Source organism: Chiloscyllium punctatum, chromosome 3 (assembly GCF_047496795.1).
Source record: "Chiloscyllium punctatum isolate Juve2018m chromosome 3, sChiPun1.3, whole genome shotgun sequence".
NCBI classification, from domain to species: domain Eukaryota; kingdom Metazoa; phylum Chordata; class Chondrichthyes; order Orectolobiformes; family Hemiscylliidae; genus Chiloscyllium; species Chiloscyllium punctatum.
The window spans coordinates 86,118,162-86,140,580 of record NC_092741.1 but is presented as its reverse complement, the minus strand read 5'-3'; the positions used below and the strand labels follow the sequence as shown (position 1 = coordinate 86,140,580).

The 22,419-nt window shown below is 41.3% G+C and overlaps 1 protein-coding gene across 42 annotated transcripts in view; it reads left to right on the top strand.

Moving 5' to 3' along the window:
• Positions 1-22,419, top strand: part of trdn (triadin) — a 446,963-nt gene that overhangs the window by 91,625 nt on the left and 332,919 nt on the right. For all 42 annotated transcript variants that reach the window (XR_011954524.1, XR_011954519.1, XR_011954525.1 and 39 more), the window contains 2 exons: positions 5,359-5,388; positions 10,320-10,349. Coding sequence is in view for 33 of the 42 variants with exons in the window: in XM_072555968.1 (XP_072412069.1) it covers positions 5,359-5,388; positions 10,320-10,349 (60 nt within the window). In the remaining 9 variants the exon portion in view is untranslated. The remainder of the gene's footprint in view (positions 1-5,358; positions 5,389-10,319; positions 10,350-22,419) is intronic.

Genomic DNA, 22,419 nt, shown 5'->3' with positions numbered 1-22,419 from the left:
GATAAGCCCAATTTTTACACTCTCTCGTCATAAGTCAAACACACACCCATTTCTCGAATCTCAGGAATTGGAAGGGCAATGTTCAGGCTGTGATTGTGCATTATTCCGGTTGGTCCCCGTTTTGGGCTGTGGAGCCATCCACAACCCCCCCGTGGGAAGTCATTAGTAATTCATATCCATGTCACCTCTGTTCCTGGGACTAGAGAAGTAGGGGCTGGATTCCTCACATTACTGGGAAAATGGCTGCTAGTTCCAATTTTCCTGAAAGTCTCCAATCAAAATTCCCCGGAACCTTTGACTGACTTCCCTGAAAAGGCCACTGATCACCCCCACTCTAAGGACCCCAATCCCTCATGCAAAGGCCTTTGATTTCCCAATAAGGCCTACCACTATGGCTCACACAGTGAAGCATTTAATCTGCCCCCCCCCCCCACTAATCCAAGCCTCTGTTCTAACTTGCCCTGATGACAATGTGAACCTCAATTTCCATGCCCCACCCCATGAAAGAACAAAGAAAAACAATGTAAAATAGATGTAATTCAAAAAAAGAGACAGGAGGACACAGATCTGAGGGGTTGGAGTTGGGGCATGTGCAAAACTGTTCTTTCCCTGTTGAACTTGGCAGATGATAATGGCTGTTCAGTACGGAAAAATTGTTCCATTACCAGTAAGGTTGATCCTTCCCTCAGTGCAACTTGCAAAGAGAGAGAGGCAATAGCTGGGGCCCTGACAAATGTCCTTGTAGCATCCTTAAACTCAGGTGAAGTGCCAGAGGACTGAAGGATTCTAATGTCCCCCTGTACAAAAAGGGCAGTAGGGGTATTCCAGGTAACTGCAGACTAGTGAGCCTGACATTAGTGGTGGGAAAGTTGCTGGAGAAGGTAATGAGGGATAAAATCTATTTATATTTGGAAAAGAATGTGCTTATCAGTGATAGGCAGCATGGTTTTGTGTGGGGAAGATTGTGCCTGACCAACTTAATAGAATTCTTTGAGAAAGTGACCAAGTTGATAGATGAAGGAAGGGCTGTAGATGTCATATACATGGACTTTAGTAAGGCATTTGCTAAGGTTTCCCATGGTGAACTAATGGAGAAAGTGAAGTCACATGGTGTGCAGGGTGTTCTAGCAAGGTGGATAAAGAACTAGTTGAGCAACAGGAGACAGAGAGTAGTAGTTGAAGGGAGTTTCTTGAAATGGAGAAAGGTGACCAGTGACGTTCCAGAGGGATCAGTGCTGGGGCCACTGTAGTTTGTGATATACATAAATGATCTGGAAGAAGGCATTGTTGGTTTGATCAGTACATTTGCAGATGACACGAAGATTGGTGGAGTAGCAGAAAGCGTAGGGGACTGTCAAAAATCAGTGGCAAAAGGTAGACTGGCGAATTGTGTGGAGAAGTGGTAGATGGAGTTCAATCAGACAAATGTGAGGTGATGCATTTTGGGAAGTCTAATTCTAGAGCGAACTATACTGTAAATGGAAGAGCCTTGAAAGAAGTTGATGAGCAGAGAGATCTGGGAGTTCAGATGCATTGTACCCTGAAGGTGGCTGCACAGGTGGATAGAGTGGTCAAGAAGGCATATGGAATGCTTGCCTTCATCGGACGGGGTATTGAGTGTAAGAACTGGCAGGTCATGTTAAAATTGTACAAGACTTTGGTTCGGCCGCATTTAGAATACTGTGTATAGTTCTGGTCACCACATTACCAAAAGGATGTGGTCGCTTTGGAGAGGGTGCAGAGAAGGTTTACGAGGATGTTGCCTGATATGGAAGGTGCTCGCTATGAAGAGAGGTTGAGTAGGTTGCAATTGTTTTCATTCGGAAAAAGGAGATTGAGGGGAGACCTGGTTGAGGTCTACAAAATCGTGGGTATAGACAGGGTGGATAGAGATAAGCTTTGTCCCAGGGTGAGGGATTTGGTAATGAGGGGTCATGTGTTCAAGGTGAGAGGTGAAAAGTTTAAGGGGGATACACGTGGAAAGTACTTTACACAGTGGGTGGTAGGTGTCTAGAATGCATTGCCAGCAGAGGTAGTAGAGGCAGGTATGGTAGACTCATTTAAGGTGTGTCTGGACAGATGCATGAGTGGGTGGGGAGCAGAGGGATACAGATACAGATGCTTAAGAATTGGGCGAGAGGTTGAGACAGTGGATTTGGATCAGTTCAGGCTTGGAGTGCTAAAGCGCCTGTTGTGGCTGTAAATTTTCTTTGTTCTTTGGTCCTTGATGGCAGTTCTTACATATTAAAATGTATGTTTTATCTTACTATATATTTGATCATGGGATATGGCATTTCTGATTAGGTCAGTATTCATTACTCCTCCCTAATTTCCCAGAGGATAGAGTCAACCACATTGCAGTAGGTCTGGAGTCACATATAGGCCAAACTAGGTAGGGATAGCAGATTTTCCTTCCCTAAAAGACATTTGTGACCCAAATAGATTTTAACAACAATTAACATTGCTTCCAAATTTTATTGAATTCAAATTTCACCATCTGCCATGGTGGGATTTGAACCTATGTCCCTAGAACATTAGCATGGGGTCCTGGATTATTAGGAGAAAGTGAGGACTGCAGATGCTGGAGATCAGAGCTGAAAATGTGTTGCTGGAAAAGCGCAGCAGGTCAGGCAGCATCCAAGGAGCAGGAGAATCGAAGTTTTGGGCATCCCTGAGGAAGGGCTCATGTCCGAAACTTTGATTCTCCTGCTCCTTGGATGCTGCCTGACCTGCTGCGCTTTTCCAGCAACACATTTTCAGTCCTGGATTATCAGTCCAATGACAATGGCTCCACCCACTGTTAGACAGCAAGTTACATCAGACTAGAATGGGCAAAACCATGACATTCAACATCCTCTTAGCCAACATCAGAGGCATCCCAAATGATTAAGTATATCTTGCTAGAATATCGCTCTGAAAACCTGGAGGATTTCAGCTTGAGATTCACTCTGGAGTCAGGTTTAGTTTGAAACATTAGCAAAACAATAATGCTGTCATCTCATGAGAAAGAAGAAGAAGAAAATTAGATAAACACCTGCAGAGAAAAAGTTGCAAGGCAGTGTGGAAAGTATAGGGAAGTGAGTCTTACTAAGTTTGTCTTGCAGAAAGTTGGCAGAATGGTCTCCGCCTGTTCCCTAACCATGCTATGATTCTATGTTTCTATAACCTTTTCTGCCCAAAACATCTGACCAAGACACTAGTTAGATCACACCTCAAATATTATGAACAGTTTTGGTCCCCTTCACTAAGAAAAGATCAAGTGGCTTTAGAAGTAGTCCAGAGAAGACTTGTGGGGTTTATACCATAGGTACGAAGAAATTTTTTTATGAGGTGAGTTTACATCGGCTCGACCTGTACTTATTGGAATTTAGAAGAATGAGAAGAGACCTTATTGAAATATATAAAATTCTTAGGGTATTTGACAGGGTAGAAGCAGAAGGTCTTGTGGGAGAGTCTAGATTCATACAGTATAATCTCAGAGTAAAGGGACGCATGTTTAAGGAAGAAAAATTGATATTATTTTTCTTTCAGAGGGAAGTGAATCCATAGAATTCTTTACCACAAAAGGTTGTCAAGGTTGGGTCATTAAGTTTGTTCAAGGTTGAAATAGAGTTTTAATCAGTAAAGGAACGAAGGGTTATGAGGAAAAGGCAGGAAACTGGAATTGAATAGTGGAGGTTTGGAACTTTTCTTCAAATGATGGTCAATGCTAATTTAATTGTTAAATTTAAATCTGGATAGACAATGTTTTATTGAGGTAGAGTATCAAGGGGTACGGGCCTAAGGCAAAACTATGGAGTTAGGCAACAAATCAGCCATGATCTTATTGTGTGACGATGCAGGTTTGAACAGCTGAATGGCATACTCCTATTCCTATGTTTCTGTTAGCAGATTGGCCAAGTTCTCATTCAATGGGCTCATGCCTTCTGCTTCTTTGTCTGATGATCTCATTCATCCAACCCAAGCTCCTGCTCACGGAAGTCTAATTGAATTCCACCACTCCTGCTTTGGTCGGAAACTCATTATGGTCAGGACTACAGCTCCTCACGCTGGAATTTAGATTGACCCCTTCACCCCAGTTATGGTTCCAACTTACATGATACTGCAACCTGATTTTCAGAGTTTTCCACCTGATTGAAAGTTAATCCTGCCAATCAGACTAGGTTGCAAGCAGCATATTTATGTACTGGGCACAGTCTGCTGGAGACCCTAGTTACAGGCTTTTCCATTACTGGGTCCTTACAGCTCTCAAATAAACTCAAATAATGAAAGCTCCCCCTTCCCCACAGACTTGGTGTTTTCTGTGATTCTGTACTTCGGTTTCCCTGAAAGTGGCTCTCATTGTTTTTATTTCATATCTGGGGAAAAAAAGGACAATGAAGCCCAATTTCTACTCCTTACTGTCAGTTCCCTAAAATCTGAAAGAAGCTCACTCAGCCTTGGAGATTGTGTCAGTTTATGATATGCAAAAGAAAATGATATTGTTGTGGATAAACTCTATCTAACTGCATGGAGTTTATAAAAACAAGTAATCAATCTTTTTGGAGATTGTAAACCTCATTCTCCTCAGCTGGATTTTAGATCATGGTCTCCACTCCTCTGATAAAATTGGAGGTTATGGTGGGGCAGGGGGGAGCAGTTGGTCCAGGAGGGAAATGATTGACCTGTAGCCATTTAGTAGCCAATTCACCCTCAAAAGGCTGTAGCAGAATTTCCACTCCTCAGGGAAAGGACATCTTACCTCAGACAGCTACTGGTCAATCCATGATTACCCTATCTTCAACACCAGCAGTGCCACTTGGAGCAGAGTCCACTATTGGTGCCACACTTGTATGATCAGGGACAAGTTACATTGGATTACATTGTGAGCTTTTGAGGGACTTGCTGGTTAGCATGAGAATGTTGAGAGTTGACAGCCCATGATAATGGAGGACCTGGGATTGGATAACATATTGGTGGAGTTGGTGTTGGTGATGGGGGTGTAACATCCCTTTGATGGACCTTGTGTCTTATAAACATGTGACACTCACCCACAGGTCACACAGGGTATCCCAATGGATTGGCCACATGGTATAAGTCTCTCTCACTTCTGGTTAAATCCTGGTTGTGTGGCAGAATGAGATCCTTAAGTGGGTAGCCTCATTGTTTCCTCCAAAGTTTTTTTGCACCTCAATTATCTCTGAGTGTGACATCCAGTTTCCAGGTGTAAAAAGTTACTAAATGGATAAAGACTATTTTAAAAAAAAGAATACTCTCCTGACTTGACGTAATTGTGTTATTTGGATATGTTTAATTATAAACCTTAAAATCGAAGTGTGACTGATACTTAGCTTTTCCTTTTTATATCACCCATTATAGGAGTTCTTCGCCCCCCAGCTAAACGAAAAGGTTAGTATTTTCAGTGAGGAAATATTTTATTGTGTTTGTTCAAAGGTTAGTTTCGGGACTGGGTTGAAGTAGCTGACTTCAGTCGGTCATCAATTGACCTGGTGCAATTGATAAGTATGTCCTAAGGCTCGTAATCAGTATTCATTGACCTGGCTGGACTTGGATGGAACAGAACAAAGGTAACATTTTCAACCTGCTTACCAACATTTCAAAAAGTGTATAGAAGTACATTCAGTTATAAAGAAAAGTGCTGTCTTATCCATCTCCAAATATTGGGACACTTTCTAAAATGGTCATTCACTGTATATCTTTACAATGTGCATCTGCCTCTCTTCTAAATAGTTGACTTTTACATTAAAAGCCTTCTAGACCAATACATTTTCTGTGCGTTTTGGAAAGAAATTGTATTCTGAACAGAACACACATGCCAATCAGGAGGTTTGAGGATTGTCTGAAATTAGACATTATTAATGTTAATTGAGTGAGCTACTAGCATGTTACACTATCAAAACAGCTCAACTATTGAAAAAAGAAATCAGATGGAGCGACTTATGTAAGAACATAAGAAATAAGAGCAGAGTAGGTAATTCAGCCCCTCAAGCATGCTGCTCCATTCAAGTGGACAATCTCAGCCTCAATTCCAGTTTCCTTTTCACTCTCTTTAAGTCATTACTAATTAAAAAGCTGTCAGTCTCCTCCTCAAACATGCTCAATGGCCCGGCATCCAGCTCACTCCGGAATAGTGAATTCCACAGATTCACAAACCCTTGAGAGAAGTAATTTCTTCTCATCTCTGTTTTATCGCCTTCTCATCTTCTCATCGCCTCAGGCGACTGACTGTGTGGAGTTTGCACATTCTCCCCGTGTCTGCGTGGGTTTCCTCCGGATGCTCCGGTTTCCTCCCACAGTCCAAAGATGTGCAGGTCAGGTGAATTGGCCATGCTAAGTTGCCCGTAGTGTTAGGTAAGGGGTAAATGTAGGGGTATGGGTGGGTTGTGCTTCGGCGGGGCGGTGTGGACTTGTTGGGCCGAAGGGCCTGTTTCCACACTGTAAGTAATCTAATCACAAAAAAAATCTAAAAAAAATTACTATCCCTTATCCTAAAACTATGACCTCTCAATCTAGATTGTCCCAGAAGAAGAAACATCATCTCCACATCTATTTTGTCAATACATATCTTGATCAGATCTCCACTTATCCTTTTAAACTTGAAAGAGTATAGGCCTAAACTGCTCAATCCCTCTTCATGAGACAAACCCGTCACTTCTGGAATCAATCTAATGAACCTCCTCTGAATTGTCTCCAAAGCAATTACGTCTCTCCTCAAGTAACGGGACCAAAGCTATATACAATACTCCAGGTGTAGTCTCACTGATGCATTGTTTGGTTGCAGCAACACTTCCCTGCTTTTATATTCTATTTGCCTCACAGGTAAGTCAATGTAGAGTATAAGGTGATTCAATTTTTTTCTTGCCACATGGCCTTTTTATAGTTTCTCAGCACCCCATTTCTTCAGATAGTAAATGCATGTTTAGGGTGGTAGTCAGTAGATGGTTTCAGTTTTTCAGCTCCGAGATACATGCTAAGGACTATACCTATCTTACAAGTCACTGCAAGGACTCAAGAATGTAATGTAGGTTGTGCTACCAAAATAGATGATATAAGATTAAGATCCAACACACAAAGTGAGCAGATTTATCAAGTCTCCTTATATAGTAGCGCCCAAATCCACCAGCTCAACCGCTTAGAAGGACAAGGGGAGCAGATGCCCTGACTTGGAACTATATTGGTATTCCTTCACTTCCACTGGGTCAAAATTCTGGAACTCCTCCTGAATAGTACTGTGACTGCACCTACAATACAGGCAACTCACCACCATTCTGTACAGAGCACATAAGGATGTGTAATATATGCTAGACCTAAGAAAGCAACATCAACATCCATTCATTCATGAATGAACCAGCTGTGTTTTCACACATGTATTGCATAGCAACTGACGAACAGAAATGTTTTCCACAACATCAATACCAAGTTCACATTTTATACTCATTACATAAATTGATCCACCTTTTGTTTTGGAAAAATGTTTAAAGTTTTAAAGGTTGACTTATACCACAATTTATGTTCAGAACTGAAACAGAGGTCATAAAGGCAAACAGGAGGAGGTGTCCATTGCTTGGGCTGCATTGATTGCCAAAGAATCTGAAACCCTACTTTGTACAAACTAATATTTCTGAAGGGGTTAATGCTGAAGCTGCATGAAGCTCCATCCAACCTGATGATGCAATATAACTTAGGTGGGGAAAGATAGAATATCTTAGTATCTTTACAATTGAAAATTTATATCAAAAGATCTCTCGGTAATCTTAGAAGTACTATTTAACTTGTGAATAAAATGTGTACTTCGTTGCTATCAATCAAAAACTTACAACTCCCTAGTAGTTTTCCTCTAACACTGTAAACTAAGTCAGCCCTTGGACCCAGTTCAGGCAGCATCCGAGGAGCAGCCAAATCGACGTTTCGGGCAAAAGCCCTTCATCAGGAATAAAGGCAGTGAGCCTGAAGCGTGGAGAGATAAGCTAGAGGAGGGTGGGGGTGGGGAGAAAGTAGCATAGAGTACAATAGGTGAGTGGGGGAGGGGATGAAGGTGATAGGTCAGGGAGGAGAGGGTGGAGTGTAGCTGTGGGAGTTGGTGGGTTTGTAAAAGATGTCAGTGTCAAGTTGGTCGTCATTAATGGAGATGGAGAGGTCCAGGAAGGGGAGGGAGGTGTCGGAAATGGTCCAGGTAAATTTAAGGTCAGGGTGGAATGTGTTGGATTACACCTCTTCCCACCCTACCTCTTGCAAATATGCCATCCCGTATTCGCAATTCCTCCGCCTCCACCGTATCTGCTCACAGGAGGACCAGTTCCACCACAGAACATACCAGATGGCCTCCTTCTTTAGAGACCACAATTTCCCTTCCCACGTGGTTAAAGATGCCCTCCAACGCATCTCGTCCACATCCCACACCTCCGCCCTCAGACCCCACCCCTCCAACTGTAACAAGGACAGAACGCCCCTGGTGCTCACCTTCCACCCTACCAACCTTCGCATAAACCAAATCATCCGCCGACATTTCAGCCACCTCCAAATAGACCCCACCAGCAGGGATATATTTCCCTCCCCACCCCTTTCCGCCTTCCGCAAAGACCATTTCCTCCGTGACTACCTGGTCAGGCCCACGGCCCCCTACAACCCACCCTCCCATCCTGGCATCTTCCCCTGCCACGCAGGAACTGTAAAACCTGTGCCCACACCTCCCCCCTCACCTCTATCCAAGGCCCTAAAGGAGCCTTCCACATCCATCAAAGTTTCACCTGCACATCCACTAATATCATTTATTGTATCTGTTGCTCCCGATGTGATCTCCTCTACATTGGGGAGCCTCCTAGCAGAGTGCTTTAGGGAACATCTCCGGGACACCCGTACCAATCAACCACACCACCCCGTGGCTCAACATTTCAACTCCCCCTCCCATTCCCACTCTGCCGAGGTCATGGAGGTCCTGGGCCTCCTTCACCGCTGCACCCTCACCACCAGACGCCTGGAGGAAGAACGACTCATCTTCCGCCTCGGACCACTTCAACCCCAGGGCATCAATGTGGACTTCAACAGTTTCCTCATTTCCCCTTCCCCCGCCTCACCCTAGTTCCAAAATTCCAGCTCAGCACTGTCCCCATGACTTGTCCGGACTTGTCCTACCTGCCTATCTCCTTTTCCACCTATCCACTCCACCCTCTCCTCCCTGACCTATCACCTTCATCCCCTCCCCCACTCACCTATTGTACTCTATGCTACTTTCTACCCACCCCCACCCTCCTCTAGCTTATCTCTCCACGCTTCAGGCTCTCTGCCTTTATTCCTGATGAAGGGCTTTTGCCCGAAATGTCAATTTTGCTGCTCCTCGGATGCTGCCTGAACTGCTGTGCTCTTCCAGCACCACTAATCCAGAATCTGGTTTCCAGCATCTGCAGTTATTGTTTTTACCCAGCCCTTGGACCCAGTCAAAGTAAGGGTAATTGTTGTCATCACAGCACATGCAACACACTTTGCTATTTCCATCACTCATAATGGAAGCTGGATTCCTCACATCTGCTTTGAGTCCCAAGGATGCCTGATAAATGGGTTGTTACATTATCATCTTAGATAACTTATAAGTGTCCTTTTGTTGAAAGACATTGGTCCTTGAAATTGACTCTCATTGAGCTTACTGACCATCATTCAGTTTATTTTGTTCCTGTAAAGTGGAAGGTATAAGGTTCAAATTCTATGCTTTCATGTCAAATTCTTGATAATTGAGAGATACTTTCTAACTTGGGGATTGTATAAGTTGCATACTTTCGATCAGTGGGAGAGGTTTTTGTTTGCTATTGTTCAGGTTAAAAACCCTACAGCTGGAGGGAGTTTATTTAAGTTTATTAAAGAGTTTATTGAAAATCTTTGGAGATTGTATTGCTATAAATTTAGTTACTTAATTTTTCTACTTCTTATAATTTAGACGTTGGTGACTTGCGTCTCTCCATAGTGCTTTATTTTGCATGTTTTATCTCTGAGGATAACATACTGCCACTTAGGATCATTACCCAATACATGTATGAAAACACAAATAATATGTATTTTTTTGGAAATAAAGCAGAATTTCTGTTTTATTGTGCCTGGAGAAAGGATAAAGTCATATCAGATTTGCAGAGCTTCAGAAAATTGAACAAGGAGAGTTGTGGAATTTGTTGATATATACCAAAACAACACTGTATTATTAAGTTATTATGTGCTGAGACTGAATATCTTGATAATAGTATTCCTGAAGAGTATTTTCAATCTCTTTTTTTCATGAACGTTTATTCCAGAAATGTCATTCCAAAAAAATTCTCATCTTTTTTTCCATTCAGGTGAAGCTTATCCGCCATCAAAACGAAAAGGTTAGTGAATTCTCAGCTTAATGTAATAAAGTGCAGTGTTTTCTTATATGCAGAAAAGCTAACAACATATTTAATATTCATTCCTGTTCCGTCATGTAAAATTTTGAAAATGGTCATGGTGTTGTATTAAACAGTGTTGAATCTATGTTCCATGTCTGAAATATCAAATTAATATACTTAGCTTTTTGAACACAGCTCATGCTTTTACAATATCAGTTTGGGTGCAATATTATTTTATTTGTTTTCCAAATTGACAGTGTTTGCAATGTTTTCAGATTGGAAATGATTCCAAATTGTCTGCTGTCTACACTGTTTTTCAATTTCAAAATATCAATTGTCAATTGAACAGTGAAAGGGATTCCACATTTGATTACGTCTGTGACTCAGTCCAGAATCTCAATTGGTTAAACAATTTAAAAAAATAAGTCACACAATTGATAGTGATTTAGCTCAGTTCAGACAAACGAAGCATTTTGCACCTTTATCTCCAAGTCTTATATCAAGTGTCTGCTATTTATTTCAATGAATCAATTAGCTCAGTAATGGATGATACAATTAAGCATCATTAGGTTGAATAAAGAATTACTTGAATTGGTTTTTCCATCGTACTTGTACAAGTACTTCAAATGACTTTTAAAATGAATCTGATGTTCAACTATTCCTTTATTGAGACCATGAGGTCCATTTCAATTTAGTATCTTAGTGTAAAGCAGACATTGGGGATTGGCCATATGTTATTTAAAACACCAAATTTTTATTTCACTAATTTTAACAGAAGTTAAAATTGGGTATTTTCTATGGCAAGCATTTAATCTTCAATGGCATTTGTACTCCTGGCTGGTAAGTTCAAAAAATCATATTTGGTAAGTTCAAAGCAAATCAATTTTACTTTCAGAGCCATAGCTTTAAATTGAGGGATCTGCATTTAATGTTGCCCAAAGTATGTTGACAAGTCTGATGTAGAAAGTTTGCACAATGAAGATTCATTCATCCTGGCAGTGTCAAAGATGAACCCGGATTGGGGTACTGTTGAAGACCTGTGCACCAGAGCTAACTGCTCCTCTGGGCTCATTATATCTGTTTGGTTATCACACTGTAACCTGTCTGACAAAGTGGGATTGCCCAAATGCATCTGATTGAGAATAAAATATGATTAAACTAATCCACCAATTATAGCTCTTGTAGTCCTTTGCCAATCATCATAATGCAATGGAAACCGTCATTAATAGTGTTAGCAATGGAACATCTTGATATTTTTAATCAACCTATTCAGCCACATTATGACACATGTCTGGAGTAGGTGGGCCTTGAGTCCAGACCTTCTCTCCCAAAAGGTAGGAACCACTGGACCACAAGAGCTCTGAATCAAATGACATCTGATGTTAGGACTGCAAAGAGAGCAATGTGTGGATTGTTAAGACCCATTACTCCACAGGTCATACCATTTTATAATGTCTTGACTAAATTATAAAAAAAATCATTCTGTCTTTTTTATTCTGCTAACTAGAGTAAGAGAGTTTTACCAAACTTTTTTAACAAACTTAAAAATAATATTTAATATAAAATAAAGTTAATTTTTAAGAACAAGTTGTGAACATCCAAACTATAATCTGGAATTAGAATTTGTTCTCTTTCAAACACAGACACACATGCAGATTCTGCAGGGATGGTATTTTAAAAATGGGAAAAGAGAAACCCCTGTATTGGCCAATAGTAAACTTCATGAGGTTGCAGGAGTGGGGACTCAGGAGGTTAGAAAGAAGGGCTGAGGGGTCAGAAGGCAGGGCTAGGTGGGTCTCATTTGTGTATCACCCACCTTTCTAATTTTTGGTTCCTTGATCAGGCCTCGATTACCTCTGAGGGACACACCCTGCTCAGAGGTGACAAGTGGTCTGCTATTGAGTCTCGAAAGCACCTTGCATGATAATAGGCCTATTTGCAACTCAATTAGATCAGCAGCAGAGGGATAATCCCCTTTTGTTGTCATTTAAGAGACTGAATTTTCATTGGAGTGGGAAGGTCGACCATGGTGGAAGCAGAAAGGTGGTAGGCTTCAGTTGTATGATCACCCTGTAAATTAGATAGCCTTACTAACTCCAAGCTCCCCATTGGCAAAAGCAGTAGATTATATCAGATATTAAGATTGATGATGATGATGATGATGATGACCCTTCTTCAAAATTATGAATTAAACCTTAGTATGGCATCATTGAACCTGAAACATAAACTCTATTTCTCTCCATTGTTACTGCCTGATTTACATTTTTATAGCTTTTCTGTTTTTACTTTTTAATTATCTGAGGCTCCTTGATGCTGTAATCTATCAAATGCTGCCTTGATGTCAAAGTTTGGGGTGTAAAAAGTTAAAAAAAACACACACCAAGTTGCAGTCCAACAGGTTTATTTGGAAGCACTAGTTTTCGGAGAGTTGTTCTTTCATCAAGTGGTTGTGGAGTATAGTAAGATACAGAATTTATAGCAAAGGTGTCCAGTGTGATATAACTGAAATTATATATATACTCTACAACCACCTGATGAAGGAGTAGTGCTCCGAAAGCTAGTGCTTCCAAATAAACGTGTTGGGCTTTAACCTGGTGTTGTGTGATTTTTAACTTTGTACACTCCAAACTTTGACATCAAGGCAGCATTTGATAGATTACAGCATCAAGGAGCCTCAGAAAATGAAGGCAAAAGAAATTTGACTGAAATCATACCTGATAGAAAGAAAGAAATTGCTGTCAAGAGGCCAGTCATCTTTGAGGTGCATAGCTATGATCAGGTAGCACCTGACTAATATTGGGTTATTACAAAGGCTTGCTTTACACCAGTCCAGATTTTGAAGGAAGTAATTGTTTCAGATCTTCCAGTCAAGACATTTGCACTTATAAAATTATGAAGCATTTACAGATTGTAATGAAGTTTCTTGGTCATCCAAATCTTTGGATGCAGTTCAGAGAAAGTTCATCAGGTTTATATCAGATATAGAGTGAGTATCTTATAAGGGGAGGTTGACTCAGTTGGTAGATGTTAATGAAAGATAAAAGATTCTTAGGTGGGATGAAAGGGTAGATTTAGATATTGATTTAACTTGTGGAAGAGACTACAATCAGAGAATATAATCTCAGAATAAGGGACAACCCATTTAAAATGGTGATGAGGAGAATTTTTTTTCTGTCAGAGAGTAGTGAATTTGTGGAATTCTTTATTGCAGAGTGCTGTTGAGGCTGGATCATTAAGTGCATTAACACTGCGATAGAGATATTTTAAACAGGCAGGGAATCAAGGATTGGGGGACAAAACAGGAAAGTTGAATTGAGATTTGTCAGATCAGCCATGATCTCCTTGAATAGAGATTCAGACTTGCTGACCCTAATGGTCTACTCCTGCTCATATATCCTTTGGTCTACAATCCACAGAGCTTTGAGTCAGGTGTTTTGGTCAGATTGTTGAATAAATTGAACTGATCTTGGGATGATTCTTTTCATTTCTCTTGGATTGGCAATAAGCATCAAGTCAGAGATTTCCCTGGAAGATCTAAAACCATACTGCATCTCTGGGAGAATTTCTTCAGTCACAGGAAGTAAATGATTCAGAAGAATTGATGTGATCATTTTTCCTGCAATTGACAAGATAGAAACACCTGAATAGTTTGCAAGTGTGATTTATGTCCTTTCTTCAAGGTAGAGTTGTTGCATTTCTGTCTGCAGTAGTTCATGCCCATATGCAGCAAGACCTCAACAACATCCAGACTTGGCTGATGAATGGAAAATAACATTCACAGCTCACAATTGCCAGGTATTGATCAGTTCCAACAAGAGAGCTGAACCATTATGCTTCAACACTATCCCATCACGATCCCATACTATCAACATCCTGGAGTTATCATTAACCATGTTGGACCAGCTATAGAAATACTGTGGCTATAGGAACAGGTGAGGAATTTTGCTGCAAGCAACTCACCACCAGTCTCCCCAATATGTTCACTATCTACAAAACACAAGTCACTTGCATGTCTTGATGGTCATCATATTCCTGGATTTCTGAAGATGTCTCTTTTTAGCACATGTTCCTTGTAGATTTTCTCTTGGTATCATCCTTGAGGTTTTGGAACACATCTTCTATGACTTGTGACCTTGGATTGTCTTCCAGGCAATGAAGACCATTTGCTTTTGTTCCAGAAAATCACAGATCAGCATTATTTCTATTCAACCAGAATTGGTGACAATGATGCTCAACCCTAATCAGTCATAGAGTTATAGAGATGTACAGCACGGAAACAGACACTTTGGTCCAACTTGTCCATGTTGACTAGATATTCCAACCCAATCTAGTCCCACCTGCCAGCACCCGGCCCATATCCCTTCCAACCCTTCCTATTCATATACCCATCCAGTGCCTTTTAAATGTTGCAATTGTACTAGCCTCCGCCACTTCCTCTGGCAACTCATTCCATGCACGTACCACCCTCTGCGTGAAAAGGTTGCCCCTTAGGTCTCTTTTATATCTTTCCCCTCTCACCCTAAACCTATGCCCTCTAGTTCTGGACTCCCCCACCCCAGGGACTCCCCCACCCCAGGGGAAAGACTTTGTCTATTTATCCTATCCGTGCCCCTCAAGATTTTATAAACCTGTATGAAGTTAACCCTCAGCCTTCAACTTTCCAGGGAAAACAGTCCTGTTCTATTCAGCCTCTCCCTATAGCTCAAATCCTCCAACCCTGGCAACATCCTTGTAAATCTTTTCTGAACCTTTTCGAGTTTCATAACATCTTTCCAATAGGAAGGAGACTAGAATTGCACACAATATTCCACAAGTGGCCTAATCAACTTCCTGTATAGACACAACATGACCTCCCAACTGCTATACTCAATACTCTGACCAATAAAAGAAAGCATAGCAAATGCCTTCTTCACCATCCTACCTACCTGCAACTTATTTCAAGAAGCTATGAACCTGCACTATATGCAGAAGATAGGTGGGGTGAGGAGGTAAGGAGTGAATGATAGGTAGGGGTAGAGCCCATAGAGAGAAAAAAAATGTTGAACAGACAAAGGAGTCAATACCAATCTGTCTGGGAGGGTGAATAGCTGTTAATGGGGACTGCTAGTAGCTAACAATAGGTAATGTGTAAATGCAGACTGTGATAACAAGGCCCAGGCCTTGTGTTGTAGGCGGCTAGGACATGGGAGAGTTCAGGCCCTAAAATTATTGAACTTGATTACTGAGACTGTGAGGGTTGCAGGGTCTTCAAGTGGAAAATAAGGACTTGTTCTTCCAGCTTTTACCAAGTTTCACTGAAGCACTGCAGCAAGCTTGAGACAGTGATGTTGGTCAGGAAAACAGGGTGGTGTGTTAAAGTGGCAGGCAACTGGAAGCTCAGGGTCTTTTTGCAACCAGAAAGTAGATGTTCTGTTAAGTGGACACCCAGCCTGCACACTACCTACTGTTCGAAATATTTTCTACACCCTTTCAAGTTTAACAACATCCTTCCCATAGAAGGGTGACCAGAATTGTGTGTAGTATTCTAAAAGTGGCCTCACCAATTCCTATACAGGTGCAACGTAACCTCCTAACTCTTATACTCAGTGTTCTGACCAATGAAGGCAAGCATGCCAAATGCTTTCTTCATCACCCTGTCTGCCTATATAATTGATGAAAAGCAGTGAACCCAGCACTAATCCTTGTGGCACACTCCAAGTCACTGGCCTCCAGTTCAAAAAGCAACCATCTACCACCACCCTTTGTTTTCTTCCTTCAAGCCAATTTTATATCCAATTGGCCAACTCTCCCTGGATCCCACGTGACCTCACCTTACTAACTAGGCTACATGCGGCACCTTGTTAATCATTCTGCCTTCATCAATCTTCTTTATCATTCATTTAGTACCTCATTCTCACCGCCACCAGTATCTTTATCCAACTTGTGCCTGTTTTATTTATACTGTATCACTGCATCATCTAGTCTTTCTTTCACATTACTTATGTGAACCTGTTTTGTTCATAAATCTTTTCTTGGACTTCAGCATTCCTTTTCAATCAGTGAAGCAGTCAGTTTCCAAAAGCAGCAAAACCGTGACAATATCCAGTCTTGGGCTGAAAAGTGGCAAGGAAATTTGGTCCACATATATGTCTTTGAGAAGGTGGTAGTGAGCTGCTTTCTTGAACTGCTGCAGTCCATGTACTGTAGATAAACCTTTCCCTATTTAGAAAATAGTCTATGCCTCTATTCTTTCTATCAAAGTACATAACCTCTCACTTTCCCACATTGTATTCCATCTTGCTCTTCTTTGCCCACTGTCCTAGCCTCTCTGCTACTTTGGCAGTCTCCCTGACTCCTCAATGATACCTGTTCCTTTGCCTGTCATTGTGTCATCTGCAGACTTAGAGTCATAGAATCATAGAGATGTACAACATGGAAACAGACCCTTCGGACCAACCCATCCATGCTGACCAGATATCCCAACCCAATCTAGTCCCACCTGCCAGCACCCAGCCCAAGCAACAATGCCTTCAGTTCCTTCATCCAGATGGTTAATGTATAACATGAAAAGTTGTGGTTCCAACACTGATCCTGTGGAACTCCAATAGTTACCAGTTACTATCTTGAAAAAGACCCCTTCATCACCAATTTCTACTCTCTGCCAGTCAGCCAATCCTCTTCCTTGTTTCTCAGCTTCCCATGCGGCACCTGTCAGAGGTTTTCTAGAAATCCAAATACATCCTGTCCACTGGCTTGCCTTTGTCTAACTTGCTTGCCTACTCCTCAAAGAATTCAAACAAATTTGTCAAGCATGACTTTCCCTTGATGAAGCTATGATGACTCATCCCTATTTTACCATGTAACTTCTGAGTACTCCGCAATCTCATCTTTAGTAATAAACACTAAAATATTACAAACGACCAAGGTCGGGCGAGCCACTATATGTGCTTGTCTTCTACCTCCCTCTCTTCTTAAACAGGGGTGTTACATTAGCCATTTTCCAGTCCTCTAGCACCTTCTTTGATTCCAGTGATTCCTGAAAGTTCACCACCAATGCCTCCACAATCTCCTCAGCTATCTCCTTCGGAACCCTGGGGTCTAGCCCAAATGGACTGTGATATGTATCCACCTTCAGGCCTCGCAGCTTCCCCAGCACTTCCTCCTTAATGATGGCCACTACACTCACCTCTGTCCCCTGACACTCTTTAAAGTTCTGGTATGCCACAGTGTGTCTTCCACTTCAGTCCCTTCACCATTTCTTGTTCCCTATCCCTACTACTGTAATCTCATTTTCCAGTAGTCCTGTGTCCACTCTGGCCTCCCTCTTAACTTTTATATAAGGTTTTTAAAAAGTCTTGTTGCAATATTTTTTATATTACTAGCTAGCATACCCTCAGATTTCATCTTCTCTCCCTTTATTGCTTTTTTTAATTGTCCTCTGGCTTTTAAAGCCTTCCCAATCCTCTGGCTTTCCACCAAGCTTCACTGCATTGTATACTTTCTTTTGCTTTTATGCTGCCCCTGACTTCCTTTGTCAACCATGGTTACCTTGTCCTCCCCTTAGTATGTTTCCTCTTCCTCAGGAAGAATTTCTGCTGTGCTTCTTCAATTGCCCTCAGAAACTCCTGCCATTGGCTGCTCCACCGTATTCTCTGCTAGGCTCCCCTTCTAACCAACTCTCGCCAGTTTCCCACTCATATCTTTGTTGATACCTTTACTCAACTATAATACCATTACATCTGATTCAAACTGCTGAGTGAATTCTATCATAAAATGATAACTGGCATCTCGGGGTTCCTTCACCTTAAGCTCCCTAATCAAGTCTGCCTCATTACACATCAAATCCAGAATTGCTTGTTCCCTGGAGAATTTACCACAAACTGCTCCAAAAATCCATCTTGCAGACATTTCTCAAATTCCTTTTCTTGAGTTCTGCTACCAACCTAATTTTCTCACTCCATCTGCATGTTGAAGACCCCCATGTACCTTTTCTTAATGTCTTTTCTATCTCCTGATTTATGTGTTGTCCCACATCCTGACTACTGCTAGGAGGCCCAAACACAACTTCCATCAGGTAATTTTCCCTTTGTATTTCTTGAACTCTACCCACACAAATTCTAAGCCTCTGATCCCTATATCACTTATTGTTATCAATTTAATTTAATTTCTTACTAGAACACAACCATTTCCCCTTTCTGCCCCTGCCTGGCCTTTCAATAGGATGCATTTCCTTGGATATTTAGTTCCAGCCCTGATCCTCTTGCAGCCACATCATTGTGCTACCCACAACATCATATCCACTAAGTTCAATCTACGTTACAAGCTCATTTACATTAAGTACAACACCCTCAGTCTTGCACTGATTGATCGTTCCCCCCCCCCCACCACTTTATAGTTCTCTCCTTATCTGCTGTGCCTTAAGTTAGATTGCTGACACTTTCCATACTCTCTGTCCTACTACTTGTTCTGAAAACTTTAATGACCATACCTGAGACCCCCAACTAGTTTAAGCCCTTGTGACCTAGATTTACCACTATTTCTGCCATCGATTTGTTTACCTTATTCTAAATACATCAATCATTACAGTGCAAAGCCTTTAAGTTTATTCTATTATCAAATTTGCCAAAAATTTTATGGTTCCTTGGTACACTATGACATTTACATATTCTGTCTCTTCCTTTTACTTTTAGTTGCAACCAACCCTATCACTAAGCAGCGATCCTACCTTATCCTTTATCTTTGATTTTATACTTTTCAATGCAACTGAACCCATTTTTACATTTCGATAAAAACCAAACTTTTACTTTTCTGGTTCTGCTTTTCAATTTAGCTCTTAGGTGCTCATATTTCTTCAGCAGAATCATTTTCCTTTTTCTACCTACCACTCCAAGTTCCTCTGCAGCCGAGATGAGATATCTTGAACCTGGGTGCCAAGTAGGCAAAACAGCCTTTGGGACTCTCAATCCGAGCCACAGATAAAAATGTATATTCCCCTGATCATTCTATCTCCGATTATAACTAAATTTGTCTTTTCTTCCTTTCTTATGGCTTCCTATGCATGGTGCAACAGTCAGTTTGATCATCTTCACAAGGTGGGAGAATCTCAAATCTGAATTCAATGATGGTAATGCCATTGAATGTCATGGGGTGATGGTTATAAATATTTTTGAAGATGTTCATTGCTTGGCACTTAAGTGGCATGAATGTTACTTGACAGACGAAGCCTGGATATGTTTTCCAGGTACTGCCATATTTGAAAAAGACAACCGCAATATCTGAAGAGTTGTGAATGGTGCTGAACATCCCACTTCAGACCTTAGGATGGAAGAAAGGATGTTGGTAAAGCAGCTGAAGATATTTGGGTCTATGACACTATCCTGAGGTGTCCTGGAGCTGAGATGACTGACCACCAACAATCACAACTATTTTCCTTTGTGCTTGGTATGGCTACAAAGAAGGGGACAGTTTTCCCCATTTCCTGTGGATCTAGTTTTGCTAGAGTACCTTGATACCACACATTATCAAATGTCAGGTCAGTCACTCTCACCTCTCCTTTGGAATTCAACTCTTTTTTTTCTCCCCCCCCATGTTTGGACCAAGGCTGTAATGAGTTGCCCTGGCAAAACTTAACATTACTGAGCAGGTCATAAAACCATAAGAAGTAGGAACAGGAGTAGAATATTCACCCCCTCAAGCCTACTCTGCCATTTTGATAGGATCATGGCTGATCCGGCATTCCTCATGTCTGCTTTCCTGCATTTTTCCTGTAAGCTATGATTCCTGTACTGATCAAGAATCTATCTATCTTAGTCTAAGTAAGTGCTATTTCATCACTTCCATCCCTTTTCACTGATGATCGACAGTAGTTGGCCAGATTAGACTTGTGCTGCTTTTTCAGTGTGGGACATACCTGGGTAATTTTCCACATTGTCAGGTAAATGTCAGTGTTAAGGTTATTACTGGTTAAATGGCTGACAGCCTCTCTAAGGTTATCAGCATTCTAACGACTATTGAAGAAAAGATATTTACATTACCTGAATTACCACTTTTCATCATCTTTGGACATGTCCTGTACAGGTTTTTAACATTTAACTGAGTTTATCTATTATGCTTTGCAGCTGTAACATGTGGGATACAGCTTAAATCTAATCTCAGTTCCAGCTGTACTACTAAAAAATAAATTAAATGCTGCACTACATGTACAAAAGTTTGCAGAGTCGTAAATATGGAGGATCATTGATGTAAACTGCAGGAGGATATTAACAGATTGGGAAGTGCAGCAGCAAACTGAATTCAATTGAGAAAAGTGAGAGATGATATGTTTGAGTTTAACTAGCAAGACACAGAACTATACTATGAATGGAAAGACCCTGAAAACTACCGAGGATCAGAGGCACCTTCACAGATTCCTCAAGATAGCAGAAAAGGCATAGAATTCAAGAACTGGACAGTTATGCTTGAATTGTACAAGGCACTGGTTAGGCCACAACTGGAGAACTGTGTGCTGTCTAGTCACCATGTTGTAGGAAGGATGTGATTATATATGAGAGGGTGCAGAGGATATTTGCCAGGATGCTTCCTGAGCAGTGGGTCTGAGCGATGAGAACGATTGTATTGGCTGGGGTTGTTTTCCTTTGAACAGCAAAGTTTGAGAGGAGACCTGACAGAGATGTATAAGATTATGAGAAGCGTAGCAAAGGTGGATAGGAGACACTTTTTTCATTAGTAGAGGAATCAGTAACCAGGGTGCATACATTTAAGGTCAGCTAAAAGGAGAGTTGTGGAGAAAGATTTTTACCCAAAGCATGAATGGGAGTATGGATACTTCAGAATTCAAGTAGTGTTTAGATATCACTTGTTTGCCATAGCCTTCAGAGCTATGTGCCAAGAGCTGGAAAATGGGATTAGTGTATTCAAATGTTTGACTGGTACTGAATAGCCACCTTCTGTGTTGTAGACTCCTGAATCTGTCTGTGAATCTACCCACAAGAAAAGCTACCCAAGATATTTTGCACAGCCTCTTTATAAGGTTTAAGAATGCAGAGTTAAAGAGAGCTTCTATTATTCAGTTTCTCTCTATTGAAGGCAATTTTCTACAAAGTGATATCAAAGTGTTTTTAATTGATTTTGTGAATGGGGAAAATTGTGGCTAATGGATTGAAATGGATTCAAATAGAAAGTCATCCACTTGAACTGAGAATAGATCAAATACTTACTAAATGGTGACAAGTTAGAAGCAGGAGAGGGTTGGCATCATTTGGATAGCAAAATAGAAATGAACAGTTAAGTGCAGTGGATTTTAAATTGTCTATGGAGAGCACTTTGATGGGCAATACATCATGATCACAGAGGATGGCTTTTGTGATTAGGGCCAAGGATGTCATCATGCTATGGCTTGGGGGAAATGTAACTAGAGGAATTTTGAGTTGGGAGTTTCAAAAGAATTTACAGAAAGTTGGGGTTTCTCAACCCACTCAAGAACATGAAGGAGAGAGGTTTGCAGAGATGGATGGTTACAGTTGGATTTTTGGAAAATGACTTCCTGGTTTCATGGAAACGGGGTTGTAGATTGGGACAGGAGCTGGGAAGAGGGCAAATATCCACCTCAGGTCAGCTGTTTGTTGCATTTCTGACACCAAGTGACTTTCCCAGGATGGGCTAGAATCTCGATTGGTTCTCTGTTGTACAGAGGCAGGCAACAATTGCTGCAATCAAAGAAGAACTTGGAGCTGCTGCCTGTAATTCCCTGAAATTGTCCACTGTGTCTGGATGTCACAGGTCTATTGAGGCAGCCTGCTAAAGTCAGGCCAGAATTCAATGAGAACAAGAGGCTCCAAGTCCCTATTAGTAGAGCTTCAGGGATGAAAGGTCATTGCCCTATCAGTGTTTTGACCCATAGAGGGGTTTCCCAGTGCCCTTTCAGCTTCAGAATTTTTCACTGCAGCCTTCTGATTTGGCAAGTGAAGACATTGAGACATTCTTGTGGTTTCCAAGCTACCTCAGCAGCAGGTGCCTCTTGCAGTGGTAGGTGGAGACTTCAGAGCTCTTGGCCTTCTGATGTGGCTGGTAGATTTGAAAGCCTACATGCCAT